The following is a 26,223-nucleotide window of genomic DNA, read 5'->3' as shown; positions in this document are numbered from 1 at the left end:
CTAAGAGTGTTCTTAGCAGTTGTCACACCCCGTCTTTTGATGTTTCTGATATGTTGCCTATGTGGCGATTTTGTCAACCTTTGACTAGATCAAACCATGTTATAGATCTTAATTAAGCTAAATAATTAACTACTCTTAATTTCTCGTTAATTGATGAAAATATTTAAGATACTTTTTAATTCGTTAATTGATGAATCTAAATGATGCATGGATGTTATGTTAATGACTAGTGCTTTTATGTCTTTGACATTATCTAATCATGATATTGGTAATTAATGGGAATGATTAAAATTTCATTAGCAATTATTATGAATTATGTGTATTAATATTCGATGCACAGACTCAATCCTTGTTTGAGTGTCTGAGTGGTTGCAGGGATGTCGAGACGAGAGTGTGGTTGAGATAGAGGAGTTTAGCTCCTTGGAAGGGGATGGTCAAATATCCAAGCAGCCCACACACCATTTATTCTAAATTTTGATTAAATTGTGTTGTGTTTCTTCCCTAACCAATAAATGGTAATATGTATTGAAATAGAGATAACACATATCAATGTTGATTGATATAACTAATTAACTGGATATTGTGTGTGGCAATCAATGAGGAAATGTTACATAAATCACTTGCTAGTAGAAAATGGGACATTCTTAATTTGACTAATCAAATTTGAAGATAAATTGTTGTGCATGTGAACTAGTTACTTATATTCCATTTCATTAAAAGAACTTATTTCTTTAGTTACATGATATTGGCAAAATCGAGTTAAATCAATACAAATATAATTTTAATTTACCAAAGAGGAAAAAGTAATTAGGTCAGTTATGAATTGGGGATTACGACTATTGTAACAGTTATAAATCTTGGGGAAAGGGATATGGAATGGGAGGAGAACTGGAAGCAAGAACGAAGCAGGAAGGCAGTTAAGAACTAGGAAAAAGAGCGACCAAGCTTGGAAAGCGAGCATAAACTACCAGGTTCCTCTTTGTCTTTGGTAGCTTACTACGTTCTAAGCAGTTTGTAAGGAAATGTGTTAAATACTGATAAATCCTTACTTGAATATATTCTTTAATCTGTTGTGCAATATATGCCAATTTGATAAGCATTGAAATTCATTAAGAGACGACTTATGGTTGAACCCTATTTGTGTTAATATTAATCTCCAATATATTGGGGAAGTAGAGAAATGAGCTCCTAGCAGTCCAACCTCTGAGTGAAATCGTTCTGAACCTCAACTAAAAACATCTTTGTTCGAAATAGAGTTATCCTCGTTTAAAATGGAGTCCTCGCGTTCATTGTTTGCTCCACCTTTTCCTTGACAAAACCAGCCATTCCAAAAACTATGGGCATTTGGTTAAGCTGTGGACAACAAGTTTCCATATAGAAGTCTTTCTAGTTACTACGAGTGTTATTAAGGAAATGCCGCCAGAATATTCAATGAGTAGTAATCTAAAACCGCAGCCTCACCCAATAACATCTATGCAAACTGCAAAAACTTGACAAGATGTTCAACTAAGTTAACTGCATACCGTATACGATTGTTCCTTCTTGCCTCCAATCCATTTTTATCGTCTCCTCTACATGTCGGTTCATAACTGGGTCAATTGGACTGCACATTATCATTAAACCTTAAATATCATAATTGGGATCCCCTTAGTAAGAGTGTGTACATCTTTCCTTGAAATGATAAATTATGCCGCAGAGGTTATAATTGTAGGATGTTTGTTTTGCCGATACACTCAAACACCATATGGTACTAAACAAGAGCCCTTCAAGAAGTTGAGAAACTGAAACATTAACACCTCCTGATCTAGTTGAGCTGGTTCTCCCTTTATAGATGCCTCGACTCGCGTTCTTAGGAAACTTGGACCAGGTTATGTTTGTAAAGCTAATGCCAATAAATGCCGCAAACCACCTTTGAATGATTCCTAGAGTTGGCATGTTTAAAGCAGTGTTAACTCGAAGTACTAGATGTTACAACATTTATCTTGGAATTCATTGGTATATCTGTAAGGAATAGGTGAAATGACTTCTTACATTCTATGTGCAAGAGTAATGAGCTAGATTAAGTATTAGAATTTTTTAACACCTAACAAATTGAATGTGAGTGCATGTCTTGTTCTGTTGAGGGCTACATATATAAACAGTTGTTATTAATCCTTGGCAACATAAATAGATGTATTCCAATTCTTGATCCATGCGAGTGTAAACAAGCGTTACGTGCGACATATAACAATGGATTTCGATGTTTAAATGATCACCAATTCACACCCCACTGTAATCAATGAAAAATTCTAAGTATATAAATTTCTAAGAAATATGATAGGAGACATTTTGAATAGAAGATCAAGTGTTGGATTTTAAATTTGAATTTTAAGTTAAAAATGCAATACCAAACCGATTATGTAAAACTTGATATGGTGAGAACATAGAGATTGTTATAACTTATAACAGATGTTTTTCTCCTTGTTGTATGTACAGAGAATGCTAGGCTCTAAGCTACAGCCGGAATGCTTCATTTTGTAGTTAATGAACCAAAACTTAGTTATGTTGATCACGGGCTAAGGCATTAGTTCATTCCTGAGTGATTGAATACTTGTAATGAATCAAATATATTGTTGTATAATTGTTGTCGACTTCATTATAAATGCGCAGCCTTGCAAACTTGGCAAACAAAATATGATTTGTGTGTACAACATAGAGATTAAATTGTGCCCTTATTCCAGCAAATGAGTCATGATGTGTATGCTCATGTGTAGGCTCGTATATAAGAATGCCTATTGCTAAATTACATAAGTGCTCATGTTTACAATAATCATGTGAATCACATGCCTATGTGTAGATAGTGCATATGAAACCATTCAATTCAAAATTCTGAACTTAAATTGAATACATACTCCTTGATTTTCATTTGAATGCTTTTTAGACTCCTTTATGTTGGGTGTACTGTGGCTATTGGGGAAGGATAGAAATGGATACAATATGCTCTGTTTCTTTCTATCTGCCAGTTCTGATTAGAAATGGATATAGTATGTTTTGTTTCTTTCTATCAATTAAATATAGATCTTAAAGTGCTTTGGCTAAAGCAATTTTTTTTATGCATATGTGTAGATATGTTGTTATGTTATTTTCCCTACCACATTCCGTGATTAGGCTACTTAGACATATGTGGAAAGTAGTATGTTTCACAGCCACACCAGATCCATCTGATCCTCTTGTTGCGAGTTGCTAGGCTTCTCGTGCCAGGGTTGGGACATTCTCCGTGTCAAGGACAACCCGGGGGGAGCTAAACACTTTGCGGTTGGCATGGTTAAAGCACCTAGGCCACACTCCCGTCTCAAATAGCAAATGGACAATGTCCGATGGCTGTGCAAACCGGGACTTGCAGATGGACACATGTTTGAGGCAACTTGTTTTGCACTTTCAAGTGATGTAATGTATAAAATCATCTTATATGATGTCATTGATGTAATTAATCATTTTGATGGGATGTAATTATGTACTAATGCATCCATTGGTATATTGTACAATCAAACATATGGATTTTATTGTTATGTCATGGATGTATGATGTGTAGGTCAACTTCATTGAATTGACATTCTAATTGCTTAATTAATAAGTATTATTGTTTATCTTGATTTTTGGCTAATGAAATGGATAACTACTTGTTACTCCTAGTTATGGTTTAATTACTTGAAGGGTTGAATAGTCAACTAGGTTTCATCTTTTGAATTCTGCATTTCTCGCACATTTGATGATGTGACTTTGCTTAGTAGGAAAGGGATCTTACAATTTTTGAATATCCAGTGTTCTTTAACAAAAACCTTGAATCTGTTGGCCTGATTTTTTACCCAACCCAAAAAAATTGTGAAATCTTGTGAAAATCAGGAAGAATTTTGGTGTCAACTGCTTAGGGTTTCTGAAAATTTGTCATTCCTCATAAAAAACCCCTAATTATTGTTGCCATAGTGTTCTTTGTGCCCTAGGTTCCTGAAAATGGGTTAACATTATTCGCGTTTTCAAATATGCACGAGAAAGTTATTAAATAAAGCCCTAGAATACCTTTCAAAAAACCCTTTATTACATGTTTTTTGCCCATTCTTTTAATATTCCCATGAAAATCCTTTAACCTTGCACGTGATTCCTTTTTTACACTAGGTTTGCCCTAGGTCAGCCCGCCTGTTCTTTTGAAATTCCTAACCCTTCGAAAGTTATTTGTGTTAGAGTAATTAGATATTTCTTAATTAACTCTAGTTCACTTAAGCTAAACTTTAGGCATATAATAATTAATTCATTTATTAATTATTATTAGGCAACCCAGGTTAGACCTTTTTAGGGTTTTGATCTCCTTTATAAGGACGATCTCTCTTTGTAATTTATTCATTCACTTTTGATAATAGCAATTTCTCTTTTTGCTCATCAGGAATGTCTCATCTATGGATCTGGTAATTTCAGCCTCCATAGCTTTTTCGCTTCTCTCTATTTGTGACAGGTGTTTGCATGCAAGTGATTCTTGGGAGTTGTGTGGTTGATCTTTCATCAACTTCGACATGGTATCAGAGCTAAGGCTACTAGGAAAAGAAATGTTTTTTTTTGTTTGCAAGTATTGAAGATCGAGTTTTCCAAGATGGAATTTTCAGCGTCTGTCTTTATCATGCCATTCAATTATTTCGAGCAGATGCCACACAATTCTACTTAGGCCCACAAGCAAAGGCTTACATCGAAATGTTACGGCATCAAAGGTTAGACCTGATTCAGAGATAGGTCAAGATCATACTCTCTTTGCATGGATCTTGCCATTATTTTCTTTCTAGTGATGCATTGTTTTTGTGGATCTATCATGCCTCTTGGTGTGAATTCTTCCTTTGCTTCCATAGTTGATTAGATTTGTAGACAATTGACGCCTGTATTTTCAATCAGCAACTTGTTCATGCATGATTGAGTAGTGTCGTTAGGGTCACTCGTATAGACTCGTGTGTCAGCTGCATCATTCAATGGTAGATGTTTTGCCTATGTTCGTCATCTATCCATTGTCTGGGGGAACTATGCAAATTATTGTCTACTGTAGCTTCGATTTAATTGACAGATGTTTTGCCTTTGTTTGTCATATGTTCATTGTTCGAGTAGTGTTATTAGGGGCACTCATGCAGATTGATCTTCATCTTCATCTTGGTTTCAAAGGAGGTTCTTCATTCAGCACTTTGGCGGTTATGATTTGACAGATATCCATAATATTTTTCATGTCACAGAAGAATTTCTCTCTGTAGATTTTAAAGGGGGGGTTTGTAGATTTTCCCTCTTATCTCATTTCTTTCAATTTACATCTATATTCCTTAGTTAGAATTAAGGGGGGTTGTTGATGTTATTAATTCTAACTCAACGTTTTTAGCGGTGAGCTCCAGTTTGAACGGTGATACCACAGTCTCTAGTCTTCTTTGCATGTTTAAACTCAAAGACAAGTGGGTTAATTTTATCACAATTGCTCCTTCAAACGGTTAAGCACTAGTTTTAGATTCCTAAGTTTATGCATTGATTTGTTATATAAATCATGCAATAGTGTAATGATTTTTTATGGAGAATACAATGTAATCAATACATTTTTTATTCTCGGTAGCTCTGTATTTCTTCCGTATTTTTTTTCCTGTATGTTTGTTTCAATTCCTAACTAGATCTATAGCAGAAATTTTACAATTTGCATTAACCGTTGATCATGTTAAGATCGACGATGGGCGTATCCCCCATTCTGAAGTCGTGCAAAGTTTAAACAAAGCAAGGATTCGAAGTAAAGACATGTATTAGTGGGCCCGATTAAAGGCGGCAGCAACAGTTAAGTTTTACAGTTATCGCAAGGTCGCAAGTGGTTAAAGGTGACCCAAGTTTATGGTTGCAAATGGCGAAAGCCTAAAATTGCATTATCACAGGGTTTAGCTGCAGTTCAAGTTCTGTGGTTGCGAGGGAGCAATCCAATGAAGTCGCATCGTCATGGCCTAATTTTGGCTCAGGGATTTTAAGTCGCGATGATGCTAAAGGCAGTAGCAGTCAACTTAAGTGGTCATCACGCAATCGCAAGTTAGAAAACATTGAAGGGTTCTTAAGTTGCGAATGTGCAAATAGTGATCAATGCGATTAAAGTTTGACTCATCGCATCTTCACACAGAGTTAAGGACAACCTAAGGTCTGAGCAACGAAAAATCGAAGCATTGTCACTGCATGTTTGCAAGGCTTAATGGTTGAGTTAAAGATTAAGTTGCGAGCTTGCGAAATGGATTCAAGGCAGTTAATGTTCAAGGCTACGCATCATCGTAGCTCAAGCATAGTGAATCGCAGGTCAATATGGTCAATAAGCACATTCAGTTGCAAAACGATGATAATGGAGAAAGTGATCAAATTAAAAGGCTATCGCATGGTCACACAATTGAGCCATGAAGAAAGATTGCAAGCTACAAAGCTGCAAAAAGCATCTGGCAATCAGAAGAAATGTTCATTCCGCCGTCGCAGGGGTTTAAAATGCAGTAACAATTTAAGTTGTGATCGTGCGAACAGGTATCCTAACAATTAAGGACGAAGCAATCACAGCTTCACGGGCAATTTGACAGTTAATGACTTTTGAGTTATGAAGGGGCGATTGGTTGTGTTCGCATGGTGGGGACCTTAAGGGTTCAAAGGTTTGTGGTTTATGTGAAAATGATAAGAGCACATAGAGAACGTTTGTTCGCGTGGTTGCAAGGCAAACTGGCAGTTAGCAAATGCAGCTCCGACAGTGCGAAAGCAAGGAATCGCATGGTCACAGCTCTTAACCCGTGGTCAGGATAATCAGGTGCGACGACATGAAAGGTGGTTTGTCACAAGGTCACTAGAGTTAAAGTGTGGTCACGAGTTAGGGCCACGAAGTCGCGAGAAGACGACATGTACGATAACCTGATGATGTAGTAAGAAAGGTGGTGAATATGACCAGTCAAAGGGTGCCACGTGGCATGCTCCGAGAGGCCAATCGTATGTTCGGGAAGGTAAAGATAATGACTTACGATGGCCTGTAAGATCGGATGTAAGAAGGTAGATCGTGAGATTGCAAGAGCAATTAGAGAAAAGCTTTTGATGTTGTGATAGGGTTGTAATCATGAGGTCGTAAAGACCAGTTTCTCAACTTACGAGAATACGAGGGGTTTCAATATTAAAGTGCATCAACAGAACAAGGCACAGGTCAGCACCGAACAGATGGATGAGTTGATGCTCACGCTGCACAATTTTAATGGTGATCGGATTTTCAAGGAGAGTAAAGCAGTGAGATATTCAAATAAAATCAGATACTCTATTGGTAGAAAGTAGTTAGAGATTTACATGATTAAGGGCAGTAGAAGACAAACAGAATTAAGTTGAATACTCCTGCAATAATTACCTGCTGCCAACTTTGCAACTACCTTCCTAGTTTTATCTGAATGTAGAGAATGTTTGTAATGTAACAATATAGAAATATCTCTGTATTTGTATAATTTTGACATGTGTCCTCCCATCTGAAGCTTGTTGCAATCCTTCTCTTTATAAGGATTTCCAAGATGTGGAGGAAGGGGTTCCAGTTCTTGGACATTTTTCGCTGCTGCGATACCACAAGGATGGTTCTAGTTTGGTTGAAATTTCTTTCACGACTGTGATACCACATGTTGGTTCTAGTTCTTGGACATTTTTCATAGCTATGATAACACAAGGATGGTTCTAGTTTGGTTGAAATTTCTTTCACGACTGTGATACCACATGTTGGTTCCAGTTCTTAGACATTTTTCACTGATGTGATACCACAAGGATGGTTCTAGTTACGTTGAAATTTCTGTCATGACTGTGATTCCACCATTCTTCGGCATTTCTCTCATGTAACAACAAGTAATGAGTACAAATAGTTCTAGTTTATTCAGCATTTTCAGAAGTTGTTTTCATGCATCCTTTATGTATTTGTTTCAAAGAAATGAATAAAATTGTGACAGCAAGTTAATCTTCAGTCCGATTTCTTGTCTCCTATTCATGCTGTTAGTAATCTTCTATGATTTGCGAACAAAGAGCACAAGTCCAGTTGCGATCTGTTTTAGGTTGTATGTTGTGGTATGTTTTGCTTATGATTCAAGGAGTCATGTAAATGCTTGATTTACCATAATGGGGTTGCAGATTTCATGAAGGGATAAGTTGAGTATGAGATTCAAAGAGATGCAAATGTCTAATTCACAAGGTGAATGGATAGATCTGGAAGTCCTAATACATGAAATGTTTCAATGATTTCCAAGGATGTATGTCAGTGATTTGTGGAATTGCCCAATAGATAAGGCATTGATCAGCTATAGGATCGATGTGTTGTGTTGTCCATGTCTTGGTTATGCTGAAATCAAATTTATAATCAAAATGTTTAAGAGCTGAAAAGAGTTACCCCCACTTAGCTTGTCAAATTCATGTGTTATGTCATTAGCTATTTCATATCCATGATTGTTTGTATAAGTGTTAGAAGATTAAGGGTATTATCTGCTTTGTTAGATTCAAGTGTATGCTTTAGCACTGGTACCATATGAATGAATCTAAGGTACACCTGCCTAGGTTTTGCAAAGCCTGAAGTAGAAAAAGGATATAGCCTTATAGTTGGCCCCGATGTTTGAATGGGTATGTTGTAGATGGGAAGTAGCTGCCCCTAGATGTATTCTGTTCTCATCATTGGGTTTTTGAATCACGACATTTTAAAACACCAACAGAATCCAAGATGTTGTGCCATGTACACTTCTTCCTATAACTCACCATTGAGGAAAGCACTCTTCATGTCCGTTTAATGGACCTTCCAGTCACATTGAGCCACCATGGCGAGGACTAATCTGATGATGTTGATCTCTACAGTGGGATCAAAGGTATTTTCATAATCAATTCCTACCCGCTAAGAGAAGCCATTACCAACAAACGATCCTTGTACTTATCTAAAGTACCATGAGCTTTGTATTTGACTTGGTAGACCCATTAGCATCTAATGGGTTTCTTTCCAAGAACAAGATCCGACACAGCCTAAGTGTTATTTTTCAATGGGCTATGATGTTCAATCTGTATAGCTTTTTCCCACACATGTATCCCTATTTCCTCTATATATGTTTGAGATTCATCATACTCTGGATATTGGCCATGAAAGCAAAATTTTCAGAGTCAGAAAGTTTGCTCTTCTTTCGAGCAGTTCTACCCTTGATGAGTTCATCACCATGAAGATCACCAATCATCTTAGCCCATCATTTCAGTCGGAGAGTTGAAGTGCTAACATCAAAAGTAGGAGGTGCAATGGGATCGTCATCATCAAACAAAAGATTAGGTGAAAACTGAGAAAAGTCAAGTGATGTGGTTACATGTCTAAGTGAGTCTACAAGAGGGGGAATTGGTGGAGAGCCACGAATGGGAACAGTTAGAGCCTCCTTAGTTGAAGCCCTCCCATCAAGTGGACCTAATGGTAGACAAATATCCAAGTCTTGAGCTTGGAGAGACCGATCCTTCAATTTCGTAACAACGGGAGGAGAGAGCTGAAATGGCCCTCATTCCTTATCAAATACCACGTCACGATTGAAAATGAGATGATTAGTCTCGATGTCAACTAGGTAGTAGGTCGTGTGATTATCATTGTAGCCAGTAAGCATGACTTTATGGCTCTTGGTATCTAACTTTGTGCATTTAACATTAGGGATCTAGATAAATATGGTAAAGCCAAGAACATTGAGATGATTAATTTTGGGCTGACAGCCTAACTAGGCTTCTTCCAAAGATTGCGTCTTGACATCCACTGTAGGAAAGCAATTGAGAAGATAGATGACAATGTGGAAAACTTCAGCCCCAAATTTATGTAGAACCTGATCGTGTTCACGCATAGACCGGACCATTTTGGTGATCTTGTTGTTTTGACGCTCAATATTGTTAATTACTCATTAATATACTTTTCTTAATTTATATTATAGATTAGTATCAAATTGGTTATATTGATCAATATTATTAGTTATCTATCAAAATTATTGGTTTGATTAAAATTACATATCGATTAGCATTATCGATCATAATATTTATTCATATTAGATCTAATATTATATTGTTTAATATTATTAATATTGATTAATGTTTATTTGTCAGTATCTATACTCATATCATAATTAAGTAGGAAATTGGTTAATATAACAAAAACCATTAATAATCAAAACATAGTATACGTTAAGAAATATATTTGTATTGAACAAGCTTTAATTAAAAAAACGGTTAGAGTGTGATGTTGCTTCCCAACCTGACATGCTCTACAAACTCCAAGATTCTAGGTCTGAATTATCGGCAATCCAATGACAAGATCTTCCTAAACAAACAAAGAGATAGTGCCCATACCACTACTGCCAGAGGGTATTGATAGAGGAGCGATGGGCTACCATAGAAAGCTCCTGAGAATCCCCAAAATCAACAAGTCTATACAGACCAAGATCTTCAACACCAATAGCAATCATGGGTTGAATTTCCCGATCAATGATATTGCACTGTATGAACTAGAGGTCACATCAAGCCAATGAGAATGTCTCCGATTTTGACTAATGGAGAGAAGATTTAGTTCCATGCTTGGAACATAGTACACATCAAGGAAAATCAATTTCCTTCCTTTTGACTAAATCTGTATGTTGCCTCTACTGGCAACGGTGTACTCTTCTCCTCCTCCGAAAATAACTGAAACTGAGAAAGGTTGGAAAGCTATGAACCAATCCTGGCAATGAGTGAAGTGGTGGCAGGCACCTAAATCAATATTCCAGGTGGAGGATTTTACATGATCTGCAAGTCTTTTAGCCATGAGGGCGTAAACGGCAGATTTGTCTTTGTAAATCTATATAAGGAGCTTTCATCTCCTTTGTTAAATACAACATTGATTTACCATAACAATATCAAGCTCCATCAAATCAATCTATGGTTTCAACCAACCTTTGGCACACCATACCCCAATTCTAAAGTTGGTGCTTCACCCTGGAGTTTCCTGTTTCTCAAGCACCTACACAACCTTGAGGTAACTTTTGCACATGATGCACTTGTGGGAGTAGTACTATGATTATTGTGGTTCAAATGAAATTGAACGAACTGTTGACCTTGATGCTCTTGATGAAAAATAATATGAACACTATTATAATTGATTGTAATTTTGAATTTTCATTGTGTAATGACATTTTGAGACTTGTATTTTCATAGTTGCAAATTATAAATATGAGTTATTTAAATATTCTATTTATTGACACTTATGAGTATCACTGTTCTTATAATTTATGATTTTGAACATATATATATATATATATATATAATCTCATACCCAGACCCACGGAAAAGGACTTGTCATATCACCGTATCAGTTCATTGTAGCCATACCAGAACTAGTAACTCAGTCTATGGCCAACAAGATTGGCCATAGTTGAACCTATCACATAGTAATAGGTTCAACTGCAGCAGGCTTCATCTCATCCTAGCCTAGATCCATATTTATTGATCACCTAGTGTACTAAGGTATCTTATCCATTACAACTGACCACCCTAGTATATTGTGCACTACTCCACTTTACTCTTCAAGGTACTGGGTTCTGACTGACTTGATATCTGACTATGCTAGATAGGTGACTATCCCTACTTGTGTAACTCATTTATGGGCTCATCAAATTCCAAGTGATCAGTCAAAGTGAAATATACTGTATAAAGTTAGTGTCTTGTAATGGAACTTTTTTTCATCTTTTCATTATCTTTTTGATATTTAGCTCTTTTAAGGAAGTATAATAAATATCAAAAAAAATGTTCAACAAAAAAGGAGACATAAAATTAGAGATTGCTCATGATGGGAAATGTTTTTGTCATATATTTAAACAATAACATGAAAACAAAGCAGACATCTTATTGCAATCTCACTGGTATAGAATTATCGCTGCCTCAATGTGCCAAGTCAATCATATAATGGAACAACAACATAAATGTTCAGCCAAACCAAATTATGGTCATTGAAATGCATACCTCTAAAACCCCTAGAATCTATTTTAAAGTAAGTACCACTCACAACATTTTCTTGTGTAACAAGCCGTAAACCCTGCGTATTTAAAAGCAGGTCACCATCCTGAAATGTACCACTTGCAGTCCTATTCAATACCCAAAAGATTAATAAGAACATTAATCATTACTGTAATTAAATATGTAACATGAACCCAAATACCATTGTACCAAATTGGCATTTCATAGACAATCAATTAACAGTAAATAAACATTGGACAAAAACTTGCCTAGTTTCATTGTCCATGATCATAAATAGAAAGATCAAACTAACATACATATATTAGATAATGATTGCCACAAGCTATGGAAGAATACCCTGATATACAATAGCTTTTCACACTAATGGACAATGGAAATCAAGTTGAAAATACTAGTCTCAAAATGTCTTTAAAAATATATGCCGAATTTATTCCTTGATAATAGCTAACCTTTACCCAAAGATGCAAACATGAAAACAAAAGAATAAAAGCATAAACAAGAATGTAAAATGGTAAGAGGCCAAAATTGTATCCTCAATACTCATTGCAGATTGTCCATAACTGTTTTTATCTTGGAATAAAAGCACTATTAAAAAGGTAAGATTTTTCAGACAAAAAAATCAGAGGATAGCCTCTTCAACCAATTTTTCTTATTTTTTGAGACACATAACAATAGAAATTGGTTTGCTAACTGATATATTTGGTTTCAAACAGTTTTACACAATAGAGTAACACCTCAACCTTCTTACATGATTTCGATACATCAAGACTCGAGCAATGACTTCCCTTTCTCAATACACGTCTTGTTTGATTGGTGCAAGTGGTTGTGAAAAGTTTCCTTGTGCTAGTAGATATATTATTTAACTGACACCAGAGTTTCTGTGTCAATGATCCCTGACAATTAAGATTGTCCCCAATCCAATTATTTTAATACTAAAGTTAATTGGAAGATCCCATCTATTTATGCAATATGAGGTCATTATTTTAAGGTTTTCTTGAATGATGAATCAATATCATAAAGAATACCTGTAAACCAGAAAGGCCTATAACAAAGAACCTGTGTCTCTGATTGGAAGAGTATCCTGCATATTCTAACACAAGCAGTGAATAATATTGACAGGCTTGCCAAAGAGCCAAATTACTGGCTCTGCAGCTGAATAAAGAGCATAAAAGGAAAAGTGACGAGTTCAGAATTAAATGAAAGGATTTGGACAATATTGAGATTAATTAAATTACAAAACCTGCAACTACAGAAAAGTCATGGACCAATCAGGACACCCAATCTACATGCATGCACAAAACAGTGAAGCCTATCAATGCAACCAACAAAAAGTATTATAATTGGATGTGGAGGTAATGGAATTCTGCAGCGAAATGTATGTGAGGGCTCAAGAATGGTAACAAAGATATACCGCATCTATTTTGCATTAAACATTTCTAATATATAAATGCAAGAGAAGATTTTCCAAAATATTGGAATGCTACAAGAAAATCACCTATCCAAGAAGTTTCGAAAAACATCACAGTGCTTGCTTAATGTTTCCCGGCTGGCACATCTCTTTAGAGGATAAAATATATCCAAACCTAACTTAACACTACCATCAACCAAGATCCTCTTATCGTAACATCAAAATAAAACTTAAGGAAGCAAGGCCGGGACATTTCCTGTAAGCACGCATGTCTCTGCATGCATTTCTGGTACAGGAAACATGTCCTGGGGGGTTAGAAATATGCTCCCTGCAACAAAGGTTCAAAGATATTTAGGTTGTTTCTTTTGACTCTAATCTTTCATTTGCATTTGTTTGTTTTGAACTCCACAAAGTTGCTGAATCGAGAATGGGAACAGGGTATGGGTAGGTGGGTGCAAAATGCTGGTACAGTAGAATTTTTTGTAGGGAGTAGGGTACATTTCTAGTACATTCATACAAATACATGTATGTATGTATGTATGTGTATGTATATGTATGTACTATCTATCTATCTATCTCTCTATCTTAGAATTAAGTTTAGAATGTCATATACATGTACATATGCTAAACAAAACAATTTCAAATTTCAAATTTTGAAACGTATCATTCTAATTTAAAATCAGGTTTCTGTATTATAAAGTTCCAGCCAGAATCTCATGATAGATAAGTTCAGAGTTCGCTAATCAGCAGTCTAGATCTTAGAAATATCTAAAAAATCAAACTAGAAACACTAAACATTTTGGGACTTAAAAACAAAAATCCCAGGTTTGTACCCACAGGATATTTGTTTGAACATCAGATTCCAGTACATTTCGTACCCAGAAACGCCTAGAAATGTTCCACAATTCAGCAACTTAGGAACTCCATTGGTTCAATCTTTTGATTTTGTAGATGAGCAAATGGAAGCAGACATGGTGGATGTGGTGTTCATGGACATGTCATATACATATTATTTTCAAAGAAAAGTTTCTGGAAGACCATTTACAGATGCAGTTGTCAGTCTGTGCTTGCACTGTTTACATCCTTTCTCCTTCAACCAGCTCAAACTTCTTCAGAGGAAGAAACTATCCACTACTATAAAAGAGATCAAAAGGAATGAGCCCCTTGAAAGGACCATCAACATTGAATCAAGGGAGATTGTTGATGAGTTAGTTGCCCATCTCACCTATGCAAATGGCCTTCTTTTCAACTTGGTGACATCACCAAGTAGACAAGATGGCCATGGACATCATGTAAGTCACAAGGGGGTAGAAAAGACCCAAATTATAAAATGGCCCAAACTAATCAATCACAGTTCTTGGAAGGAAACAAAGTAATTCATCTCAGATTCATGAAAAGATTGCAAAAACTGGCCCGTTGGAAAAAATTATTGCAAAGCACCCTGCAAGTGCCAATGTTCTGATAAGTTGTCAACTACAAGGGATTGTTGACCATAAGGGCTTAATGATGCCAACTTCATTGCCAACAACCTTATCAATGGTTCCATAATGATGGTAAATGCGGAAAGTGTAAAGCAGCCAGAATATATGTAAAACTAGATATGATTATATTTTATTTCTTCACCATGTAGAGTCCAATTGCTCAATTCGGTGCTGAAAAAATCAAGCGAATTCTCAAAGATAGAGCCAGCTTACTAAATATTCCATCACATGTCCCATCCTCAAAATACTCTCAAAAGTTCAATTTAAGAAACCCTTAAACTTCAATTTAAGGAACTCTTATGGTATATGTGTGTGTCTGTAATGAGTAATCGATAGGCTGGTTTTGTCAGAAAGAGGCGGAGTAATTCCTCACAAGATAGGTGAGTCCCAAGATGGGTAAGAACATGTATTTACAATGCCTTAAGGGAAAGTCCCTAGACGGGGGTGAACATACATTCCCAATACTTTGAGAGAGCCTGCTTGTAGATTGATTCCTAGCACCCCAATGACAAGCAATTCCCCATCCTTCTTAAGGTTGATGTTTAGGAGAGAAGAAACGAATGGGGACTTAAGTATGCCAACTATTGAATGTATTATGAATCATTACTGTTTCTTAGTTCAACTCGAACTAAATGCACAGTGATGTATGTTAATCATTGGGAATTGGCAACTGCTTAGTACGGAACATTACAGAGACTAACTAATTTGTCGTTTCCAAGTGAAATCAAAACCCTAGTTGGGCTTATAGAGTAAATCAAGTTGAGTCCCAATAGGGGATAGAGTATCCCATTTTGAGTTAAGGAACACCCAAAGCACATTTATGAAGTTGATGTATAAGGTTCTGAAACCATCTCTCGTAGATTTATAGTCATTAATCCGACCTACACATCAACCTAAAGCAATGTAGCTTTGTAAGGAAGAAGCGGACCAACTTGAGGTTTGTAACAGGGATAACTTTATGAACCCCACTTTGGAAAAAAGTATAAAATCTTAGTGAATCCAACATTATTTTAGGGGGAAAAATTAATTTCTGCTGGAGATTTTTTTTCAAACTAGGAAAAAATTTAATTTTATTGGCGATTTTGTTTCTGTCGTGCAAAAATTTTGTAAAACCCTAGCGAATCTTTAATTATTGAATAAACCCACAACCAAAAGTACAAATACCTAGAAACCATATTTTTATATCTAAAACACAATAACCCATTTTAATGTTAAGGTTGTAGCTTCTGTCGGATTGATTTTATCATAAGATACCTTGTTGATGGTAAATCATCTTTAAGATAAATATCTTATATATATAATATACATATTATGTAATATAACATATATTATATATGTAATATAATATATATTATACATTATATATTACTATATAATAATATATTACATATATGGTTAATATATTAATATTACATATATGCTTAAAGATGAGTTATACATATAGTTATTTATTAACTAATGATGATTAACTATAGAGACATGTCTCCTCCTCTCATATTTATGAGTCTTCAAATCTGCATTTGGAAGACATCAATCACATTGGCAATGGTACTACATTTACAGAAATGATCCTAGAAAAACAACATTTAATACCCATTAGATGATCCTAAATCAACGGTATGAATCCTATTTCAGCCCAAAATGTTAAAGGAAAACAAGTTTTAGAGAAAATGTCCAGAATAATGACACATGTCCACAATCAAATCTATTTAGGGCCAAAGAATAAAAGGATAAAAACTTACTTGGAAAGTCTCCGGAATAGAGACACATGTCAACTATATGTACTTAACATATAACCTAACTTAAAGTTTTACCACATATTGGCGAATGTGACCATCGAATAAGACAAGCCTCGAAAATTGTAGGTGAAAATATTTAATTTACCATTTGAAAGATTAGATTCTGTTGGCGAAGTCATCACCAAAATAAAAATAATTATGTATCATTATTGGCGATTGGTCTAAGCATAATTTTCATAAAGTGCGGGCGACATCGCCACCCCAAAAGTGCAATTTCTTTTGCCAAATTCATGGTCCCCAATGAGTTAAATTCACCATTTGGCGAATATTCACCAGTAAAGTTATCATGTTTGTGGATCTTGACAAGGTCTAGATGATCATTGAGTGGCCAAAACAAAGAAGAGAGAGACACGGGCCAAAAGTTCCATGGGATGACAAGATTCTATGGAAAGTTCATCAGATCCTTTAGTGGCATTTGCACTCACTTAAGCTGTTGCCAAGAATATCACATTCTTGATGAAGAAAGTGAAAGAGGGGTCTAAATTAGGTTGCAGTCTTATAGGACACAAACCATGATATATTTTACTATTTAGAGACAGTTGTCATGCAAAAGTGTAGGGTGAAGTTCCACAATGTGTGACTGCAATGTGCAAAACATTTTCTATCCAGTAAAATTGCAATACTGTCTTCTGGTTCCTGTATTCTCCTGTTATTAGATAAACTGCTTTGAGTGTGTCTGTTTTCAGCATACAATAGTATTGAATTAGCTTTTCCGCTAAAGCTTTTCCATTTGCCCATATTTCTTGGAGTCAAATACATACCATCAAGAAACACAATAAATTATTATTAAGGATGAAAATCTATCAAAATAAGCTTTGACCTCCCATTCTCAAGCTTCTTCTATAACCATAAGAACTTGTTATTTTGTATTTTTTTTCCCGAATCTCAGAAATGAAAATAGTGCAGTGGCTTGGAAAAGCAAAGGAATAGGCATCCTAATGAAAACCCATCCTAGATGCCACAACGGTGCAAATGAGGTCAAAAATTACGCCTACGTGAACTTTGTTTCCAGATTAATTTCAAGTTTTGCTTTCTTTCCTTTCCAGGGATTCTTGATTTTGATCTGGAGATAGGTTAAAACAGGGAAGGCTTGTTCTACGTAAGCCCAGAATATATTTTCAAGCTTATTGTCACTGACAGGAGACCAAGACCTATTTGTACCAACCTGTAACCAAATTTTACACACACTTAAACGGAAATATTTTCTTCTGTCCGTCTGTGACCTATTTTTTGGTACATAATTTCTCTTTTTAAAACGTAAACATTTTCTTTCATCCCCAAGAACAAAAAACGTTGCCGTCTAATGTATTCTCTGCAGGCAGCATGATATGACTCTTTAGCATGTAAAATATGAGTTGACCTAGTGGTGAAAGCCTGCGTACTCTGAAATGGAGGGCACAGGTTAAAATTTTAGAGTGGGGTAGGGCTGTACACCTCATTAGAACAAAACATATAAGGTAAGTGGAAAACAATGCCCTTGTGAAATGCTTCCATAAGGGGGTGTCTAATTATACACTAAACTGGTATGTCGGGTAGCAATAACATTGACATTTAATACTGCAAAACTTGTGTGTGCAAGGGATTGTGCACGGAAAAGCTATTCTTGGATATTTGCGTGCTTAAGCTCCGACAGTCGGTAAAACTATTAAAAGAGGTTTATGGAAAACCTTAGCTAGAAAGTAGATTGCATTAGTATTTTCTAGTCGCACCTTCTTCATGATGATGTCCCAAAACGTTGATGTAAACTAGTTTCTATCACAGACATTCCAGAAGAATTCTTCTAAAGATACATAATTGAAGCAACAACTAGCTCTTATCAATACATGAAATAAATTAAATTGCAGATTATACATACAAGAATTCTGACATAGAAGTCTCCTGTGCAGGCACAGATAGCTTCAACTGCTTAACATCCTTCTTTTTCATATTGCCCGCTGCAAAACTCCCGTCACAGCTTCAGAGCAAACGAGGACGTTTCAAAAGGAGTTCTTGCACAGAAATTGCTGATCTCGGTCCCAAAATTCAATGTTGAACCAAATATCAAGTGGGAGAGGAAAAGTAAACCATTTGTGCTCTTTCTCGGACTATCCTAAAAACCCAAATCGCACCCAAACGGCAGTTCAGGTCAACTTATTCAACGAAAATTTTACAAAAGCATTTACACTGTACCAACATAAATTGAAGCGAGTTTGGTCAAAGAAGAGAAGGTCGCGAACAGAGTCCATATACGCTAATACAGAAGATTTAAAACTAGTAATCAATCTATAACAATTACCTCGTATGTAACTGAAAATGATCGAAGGCGATTTAACTAAATAGAAAATAAAATCGGAAGCTGAGCGTAAACCACTTTAATTGGTTTAAAAGGCCCCATTAAAGACTGTTTCTGTCATCTAGTTTTTACGTTGCAGAACTTCAGTGCCCTCCAAATGAAAGCTAAGTAAATGAAATGACAAAATTGGTCTGACTCAAATGTAAAGAAATAGTACGATCTGCCGACCGATTTAGTGACCAGTCCGACGATCGTGTGGATAACTTTCCCGTTTAATTTTGATGGACAGGAAAATACAATTAGATATTATTGTGTTTTTGGGCATCTTTAATAGTCTTCGCACGTGCTTGTGATTATAGTATATGAAATTTTTCTTTAAAAAAAAAAATTTTAATATGGAATTAAGGTAAAGTTACAAAGAATAACAGTTATATTGGTACACTATAAAACAACTTCTTAAACTTTTATTGTCTATCTTTTGAAAAGTCTTTTGTTGATATTTTCTCTTTTTTTTCTTAAATCCAATAAATAAAAAAGGGATGAGATGGTTTAACGGTACAAGCTAATCTCTATCAAAGAAGTATCAAAGACAAAACAAAGTTAAACTTCTTTTTTTCCTAGAGTGACAAAGACGTAGTGACTTTTTGTTTTTGACTACAAACTATGTAAATCATGAAGATCAAATACAAATCTATAATATTTTCGATTTTTTATAAATTGGTCAATTTTATAGTTTAGATGGAAGATAGTGACTTCCTTTCTTGACCACTTTGAAACTTTGTAACAACTACCACGTAGTGGCATAAGTTTAATTAAATAGAATAGTAAAGTTAAAAACTTGATAATGTTTAGTATAAATAATTAATATTTTAATATTAATATTTAACATTTTTAGATAGAATTTTACATAATAAATAATAGTTTTTAATATATAAAAATTATAATATAAAATTTACCATATAAGTATAGTGCTACTATTACAATATGTCCATTCCTTTTTTGTAAATATGTAATTTTAATATTTATACTAGCTATTAAAAAAATAATTATATTCAAATATGCAAGATATCAAGACCATATATCTGAATTCTAAAAATAAACAAGAGACGCAATGCGTCATAGTTCCTACCTAACGAATAATGGTTGTAGAGGTGTAGATGAGTGAGAACCTAAATTAACATTATGAATGCATTAATTTTTGCCCAGAAATGCACTTGTGATCTGATAGGATTGCTCATATTTTGTTGTTAAATTCTTGTCCTAGAAATGCGCTTGTGGTCTGATAGGATGGCTTATATTTTGTTGTTAAGTTCTCGTGCTATATTATTATATCTTTGGACATTTAAGCCCAAGAATAAGAGGCCAAAGTCCCTAATATGGCATTAAGTACTTAATATCATCCTCTGATCAATACATAAGCTTTAGACAAATTTGCACCTTCTACATTGACAACTTAAATTATGTGCAATGAGGAAAGATATCCATACCAATATTTGAATTATAGAACTTGAAGAGTGATGAAGCATTTGGAGTATCACATTATATGTTTAAGCATACCATGCATGCTACTAGACAACCATAAGTAGTTGGAACAACTCTCCCAACTATGTATTATTCTCATCTTGATTATCAAATGGAACTCACGCTATTTTTATTTAATCATTAGCATTGGACAAAAACTAGGATAAAGATATAGATATAGATAAATAGTAGTATACAACAATAATAACATAAACATATATGCAAAGGAAAAGAGGATAGATAATAGAGACGAAGAGGAAGAGAGATAAAATAGTAAGATAGAGTGATACCAACATAAGTTGTGTGTGAGAGAAAAATAATTAAATATAATTATTTTTCTTAGTAAAATAAATAGTCAAAATAAAATCATGGTTATAATAAAAAATTAAAATATATTATATTTTAATTAATGAAACTAAGAATTTAATTTTTATATTAAAACTCACATTTTTATAAGAAAAATGAAATGTATTGGATTATAAAAATATTTTATAAGTAAAACTAATTGTTTAATTTTAAACAATTAGAGAAGGTTTACTATTTAATGTTTTGTATTTCCAATTTTTTCATAAAATTAAGTAATTTTTAATTATGAAATAATATCTATATAATTTAATATGTACATTTGTAAATAATAAATAGATGTAATACATATAAATTTAATGTTGATGAATAAATATGATATAATAAATAAGAAATAAAATATAACTATTTTATTTTAATACATAGTTTATAAAAACCTAATAATAATTTATATATCTTTTAGAATTGAATTATTTATATTTTGTGGTTATTTTTTAGTATGTTTTTTCATATAGAATATAATGATTAATTTAATATTAAAATATATATTTAAATTTTAAATGTATTTAAACTAAATGATAAATTGTTTAAATAAAAAATATTAATAATAATAAATAATATAATTTAAAAATTGTAACACTGAACACTATTATAAAATATAATTAAAAGATAATATTGTTTAATTTATTTTTATAAAAGTAAAATAATAGTAATAATTTAACTACTTTTAATAAAAAAAGAAAAGTTTAAAAAGAATTAGAAATTCAAATACAAAGATATAACATATTGAAATTATATATATATATATATATATATATATATATATATATATATATATATATATATATATAAAGTTTGAATTTATGCATTACATGAAGTTTTAGGAACAAGTTATATTAAATAGTAAAAAATAAACATCAATGTAAAACTAATAATAAATATATTTAAAATAAGACATTTTGTGTGAGGTGGAAGATAAAATAATTGGAAAAATAAAATCTATCAACTTGTCACAAATATGGAAAAGATAAAGTTATAATTAATACATTCATTAATGCAAGATAAAGTTGTTAGAAAATATTTATATTTTTTGTTGAAGAAAATTAATTTTCTCCCCCACCAAAAATAGTATGGACCAATAGAATGGATGAAAAATGTGATTTATAAATTAATGGAAAATTAGAAAAAGATATAAACATTTAAAATCTCATATAATCTTTTAAATTCTTGGATTTGATTGGTGAGTCTTAATGTCATATTTGGATTGACATGAATGCATAAGTATTCCGCCTTGACGAAAACTAAAAAAATTATTACTAAACTTCTTTGCAGTCTAATCCCTCTATAATTTGCAAAAAGTGATAATTTTATAATGCATAACAATCACTGGAGTTTACATCTATTCAAACAACAATATATTACACAAATTCCAAATTCAAGTACATCCAGGGCTTTAAGAAAAGACCATTTTAAATATGTACAATGCAATAATCGACCTCAAATTGTATAGTTGTCAGCTAATGAGTCCATTAGGGTTGCACAACAACTCTTGAACATGAGAAGAATAATTGAAAAGAAATTGTTATTTCTTGTGATTTAGTAAAGTGTAGTTAATATATTTTGGCTCTTCTAAAATCTCTTTTCAAGTGTAAGTGTTTCAGATAGCTTTATAGAATCTATTTGTACTTAAGACTAGACATTCTTAATTGTTCTTGTTTGTAAGATATCTTAATAGTTAGAAATGGAAATATATTAATTACAAAGCCTTTTTAAAATCTATTATTGATTTGGATCGTTTTAGATTTTGAGTGGTATGGTAGTTTGGTGTAAGTCTTTTATCTTCTTTTATTTTTCACTTTCTTTTCTTCTTCTTTTATAATTGTCCATTTTTAGTTTTGTATTTCAAAAAATGAAAAAACTAGAATAATTGAAATCAATAAATTAGTATTGCTAAAAAAATAATATGTATTAGAAAATGTGATCATTATATGAGTAGGTAAAATAAACAATTCTAAAAATGAAAATGGAAAATTTACTATTATTTTTTAATTACTACTCTAATCAGTGTTTTGTTTGATGTAGACTAGGTTCGTAGTTTAATTTGTTTTATACAAATATAGTACAAAGTAAGAATTATAGTGTGTTACATGTGATTTTTAAGGAAAATAATTGTTTATCAATTTCAAAGTTTAGGAAAAAAGCCTTTGTTTTCTTAATAGACAATATGCACAGTCTTAAATCTGATTTTTTAGAATTATTTTTATATTTTCTAATTTTTATTTCTAAATCCATTTTATTTTTAGTCATAAATATTAAAGAAAATTTGGTTTCCCACTTAGTTTTTAAGTCCAACTTAAATAGTGTTAGACATATTCTTTCCAATTTGTATAGTTTAAAAAAACATAACCTTGATAATAATTTTAATTAAATGTTATCCCTGATCGAACCCTAATCATTTAAACTTACGAGTCAAGATCAACAACAATTAGGGTTCAATAAAACTTGGCCAAAATAAACATTACATTTAGAATTAAACTAAGGATGGAAAGTTCAATAAAATTAATAAAATTAAATTAGAAAATGAAAAGTGAAGCCTAATTGTAGTTGATCTTGACTCGTAATTAATTTTATTGAAGTTAAAGTAGTGAAAGATAAAATATAGTTTTAATTTTTCACTTTAAATTATTCGAAAAAGAAAGGTAAAAAATCAAAACTATATTTTATCTTTCATAATATTTATTGAACCTTCCTCAATTTATTTCCATCCTTAATTTAATTCTAAATGTAATGTTTTTTCGGCCAAGTTTTATTGAAGGCTAATTGTAATTGATTATGAATCCTAAAATTTTACCCTAGAATACGGATAGTGCTTCCTAGAATTTTGCTCCTATAAGACACAAAATATATGAACCAATCAAGTTAATGTAAAATAATTTAAATAACTTTAAAAAATTACAAATTTGGCATCCAAACATTACAAATTTATAAAAGTAAAAATAAAACCAAAAATGCTTAAATTCAATTGGTTGAAATAGAAAATATTAATTATGGGTTAAGAGCAAGTGATTGTAATAGTGTATTGCCTACGACAAATACAATATATTGCCAATGATAAATACAATAAAGAGGTGATTGAAAGGATTTGCATTTATTTTGTAGTGAAGAAGTGATTTAAAGGATTTTCATTTTATTTTGTACTAAAGAAGTGACTAGATATAATGTCACTTTATCTTTTAATGTGTGAATGGTGTCAAGGTCTTAGAAAAGTGATAATTTCATCTACTGAGATTTATAATAGCAAAAATGATACAATGAAGAACTTGAAAATCTGTTAATTGATCTCTTATATTACTTAGTCTCATGAGCATTATTAATAAAATCCATTTATTCATAAAAATGATGTTATGGAGAACTTGAAATTGTGTTAATTGTTGTGTTCATTGGTTTCTTATATTACTTTTTTTCATGGACATTATTAAAAATTATCCATCCATTCATTCATTATTTCTAGTGTTAACATGTAACCAATAAAAAATCACATACAAAATGAATCCCTAAATTTCAAACTTAATATTGTGTGGGAAAATATACAAGCTAGCTCGTATTCTATATCATAAAGAATGTTTGGAAATCTACTAAAACTAAAAAAAATGTATAAGATTTTTGTTTAAATGGTGTTTTCAACTTCTAAGTATCTCTTGAAATTTTAGCAATATTCACTTGTTAATTTAGAATTTTCATTTTTCAATGTGAATTTATAATCTTGAATTTTCAATGTAATCAGTCAATATCATGAAAGATTCTTGCATTTATAACAATGAAAATAGGTCTACAAAAAAATTCAAAATTCTTTTTGCAAAACTATTCTCATCTAATATGTGACAACAATCTTATGTTGATTATGAATTAATGATTGATGTCTTAGTCACATTAGTCAACATCTGAAAGTTTAGTGAGTTCACAAACAAACTCAGAATTATGTTTCAACTTTGATTGCGTATAAACAAGTTTCACAAAAAATTGCATAATGTGTGCTCCACTCAACCAATTTCAAACATTTGAAGAAGGTTTGTGTAAATTTCCACTTTTTTGTATATGTTTTTGTTGGAAATATAAGAGGAGTAACTAAGAGGGGAGGGGTGAATCAGTTACCATAAAAATAAATCCTAGATCCCTTAGATGTCAGTACAAAACATAAACTCTGTTGAAACTGTTGTCATGCAGTAAACATACAGGCACTCGATTAACACTAACAATATGTTGTAACTCGGCAAGTACTATAATAACAATTGTTCCTCGGCAAATATTGAACATGCAGATCTTAAGATGTTAAGTGTGATTAACCTTAATTAACTTAGTTGCATACACATAAAAGAAATAGCATGAACACAAGTGACACCAAGATTTAACGTGGAAACCCAATTTGGGAAAAACTACCAATTGCTACTAGTTACTGCTTTTCACTCTTCTAAAGTGAGCCCTGTTAGGAGCCAACCTTGTTAAAGGTTACAAAACACACTATTAGGTGTGACCCTGTTAGAGGATCTAATCATTTGTTAGGAGTGGCCTTGTTAGAGGTCTTTAGACACCTCAATCTAGAAATGCCACCTTGTTAGAGGATTTACAAATAGTCAATAGGCTAACTCTGTTAAGAGATTTGATACATTGCTACAATGGTTAAAGAGTAACAATGATATGACCTAATACTGATGTAGTTGTATTGTTGATTTCAGATCTCAATTCTAGCTCAAATACTTGATCCTTCCTGATCAGATTAATCTTTGTCACCCAACAAGGATATTCTACTTATCCTTCCAACTCACTTCCTCTAAGCATCTTCTTATCTTCCACACATTCACACATTTTCAATCCTCAACCTTATACTTATATGATATACTTTGTCAAGTCAACTTGAATACGCTTTAGAATAATTAATATTAATCTCTGCAGTCGACTAGAACTAACAAACAAATCTATTAAACTCAATATGCCAAAACAAGAAAATCATGTGTTAGTTGACCCAACTCGGTACACATTAACTCTAAAATGATTTTCCTACGATAACCAAGTGAACTTGGTTAATACTGCATCTTCACAAACTTCCTTTGGTAACCAATTGAGCTCAGTTAACACTAGTTCAATCCAACATTCCTTTGCTAATCGAGTGAGCTTGGTTAACACTGAACTTCTATGAACTTCTCTTAGGTGCCCGAGTGAACTCAGTAGACACTGTCTTTTGAACTTGGTAAACATTGGAATGCTCGATAGACACAAGAAACTATCTTCATCGACCGAGTGAGCTCGATAAACACTAACTAGTAAAGATATGACATTTTGTGTAACATCAATGACAACATACAATTGATCAATTATTTTCAACAATCTCCCTCTTTGACATTGATGACAATACAACAATGA

The 26,223-nt window shown here is 33.0% G+C and overlaps 1 protein-coding gene across 2 annotated transcripts in view; it reads right to left on the bottom strand.

Annotated features, from left to right (window-relative positions):
* The window catches only part of LOC149538479 (mitogen-activated protein kinase kinase 1-like), a 121,758-nt gene extending 102,595 nt beyond the window's left edge, over positions 1–19,163 (bottom strand). For both annotated transcript variants that reach the window (XM_089799810.1, XM_089799811.1), the window contains exons 1-3: positions 18,985–19,163; positions 18,565–18,798; positions 12,050–12,128 (exon numbers count right to left, since the gene is read on the bottom strand). In XM_089799810.1, the coding sequence (XP_089655936.1) occupies positions 12,050–12,128; positions 18,565–18,635 (150 nt within the window). In that variant the 5' untranslated portion in view covers positions 18,636–18,798; positions 18,985–19,163. The remainder of the gene's footprint in view (positions 1–12,049; positions 12,129–18,564; positions 18,799–18,984) is intronic.
* Positions 19,164–26,223: the final 7,060 nt, after the last annotated feature.

Source organism: Cupressus sempervirens, chromosome 9 (assembly GCF_028749045.1).
Source record: "Cupressus sempervirens isolate cs-2001-9-10 chromosome 9, ASM2874904v1, whole genome shotgun sequence".
Taxonomy (NCBI): domain Eukaryota; kingdom Viridiplantae; phylum Streptophyta; class Pinopsida; order Cupressales; family Cupressaceae; genus Cupressus; species Cupressus sempervirens.
The sequence above is the reverse complement of the archived record's forward strand: the minus strand, read 5'-3'. Positions and strand labels throughout refer to the sequence as shown.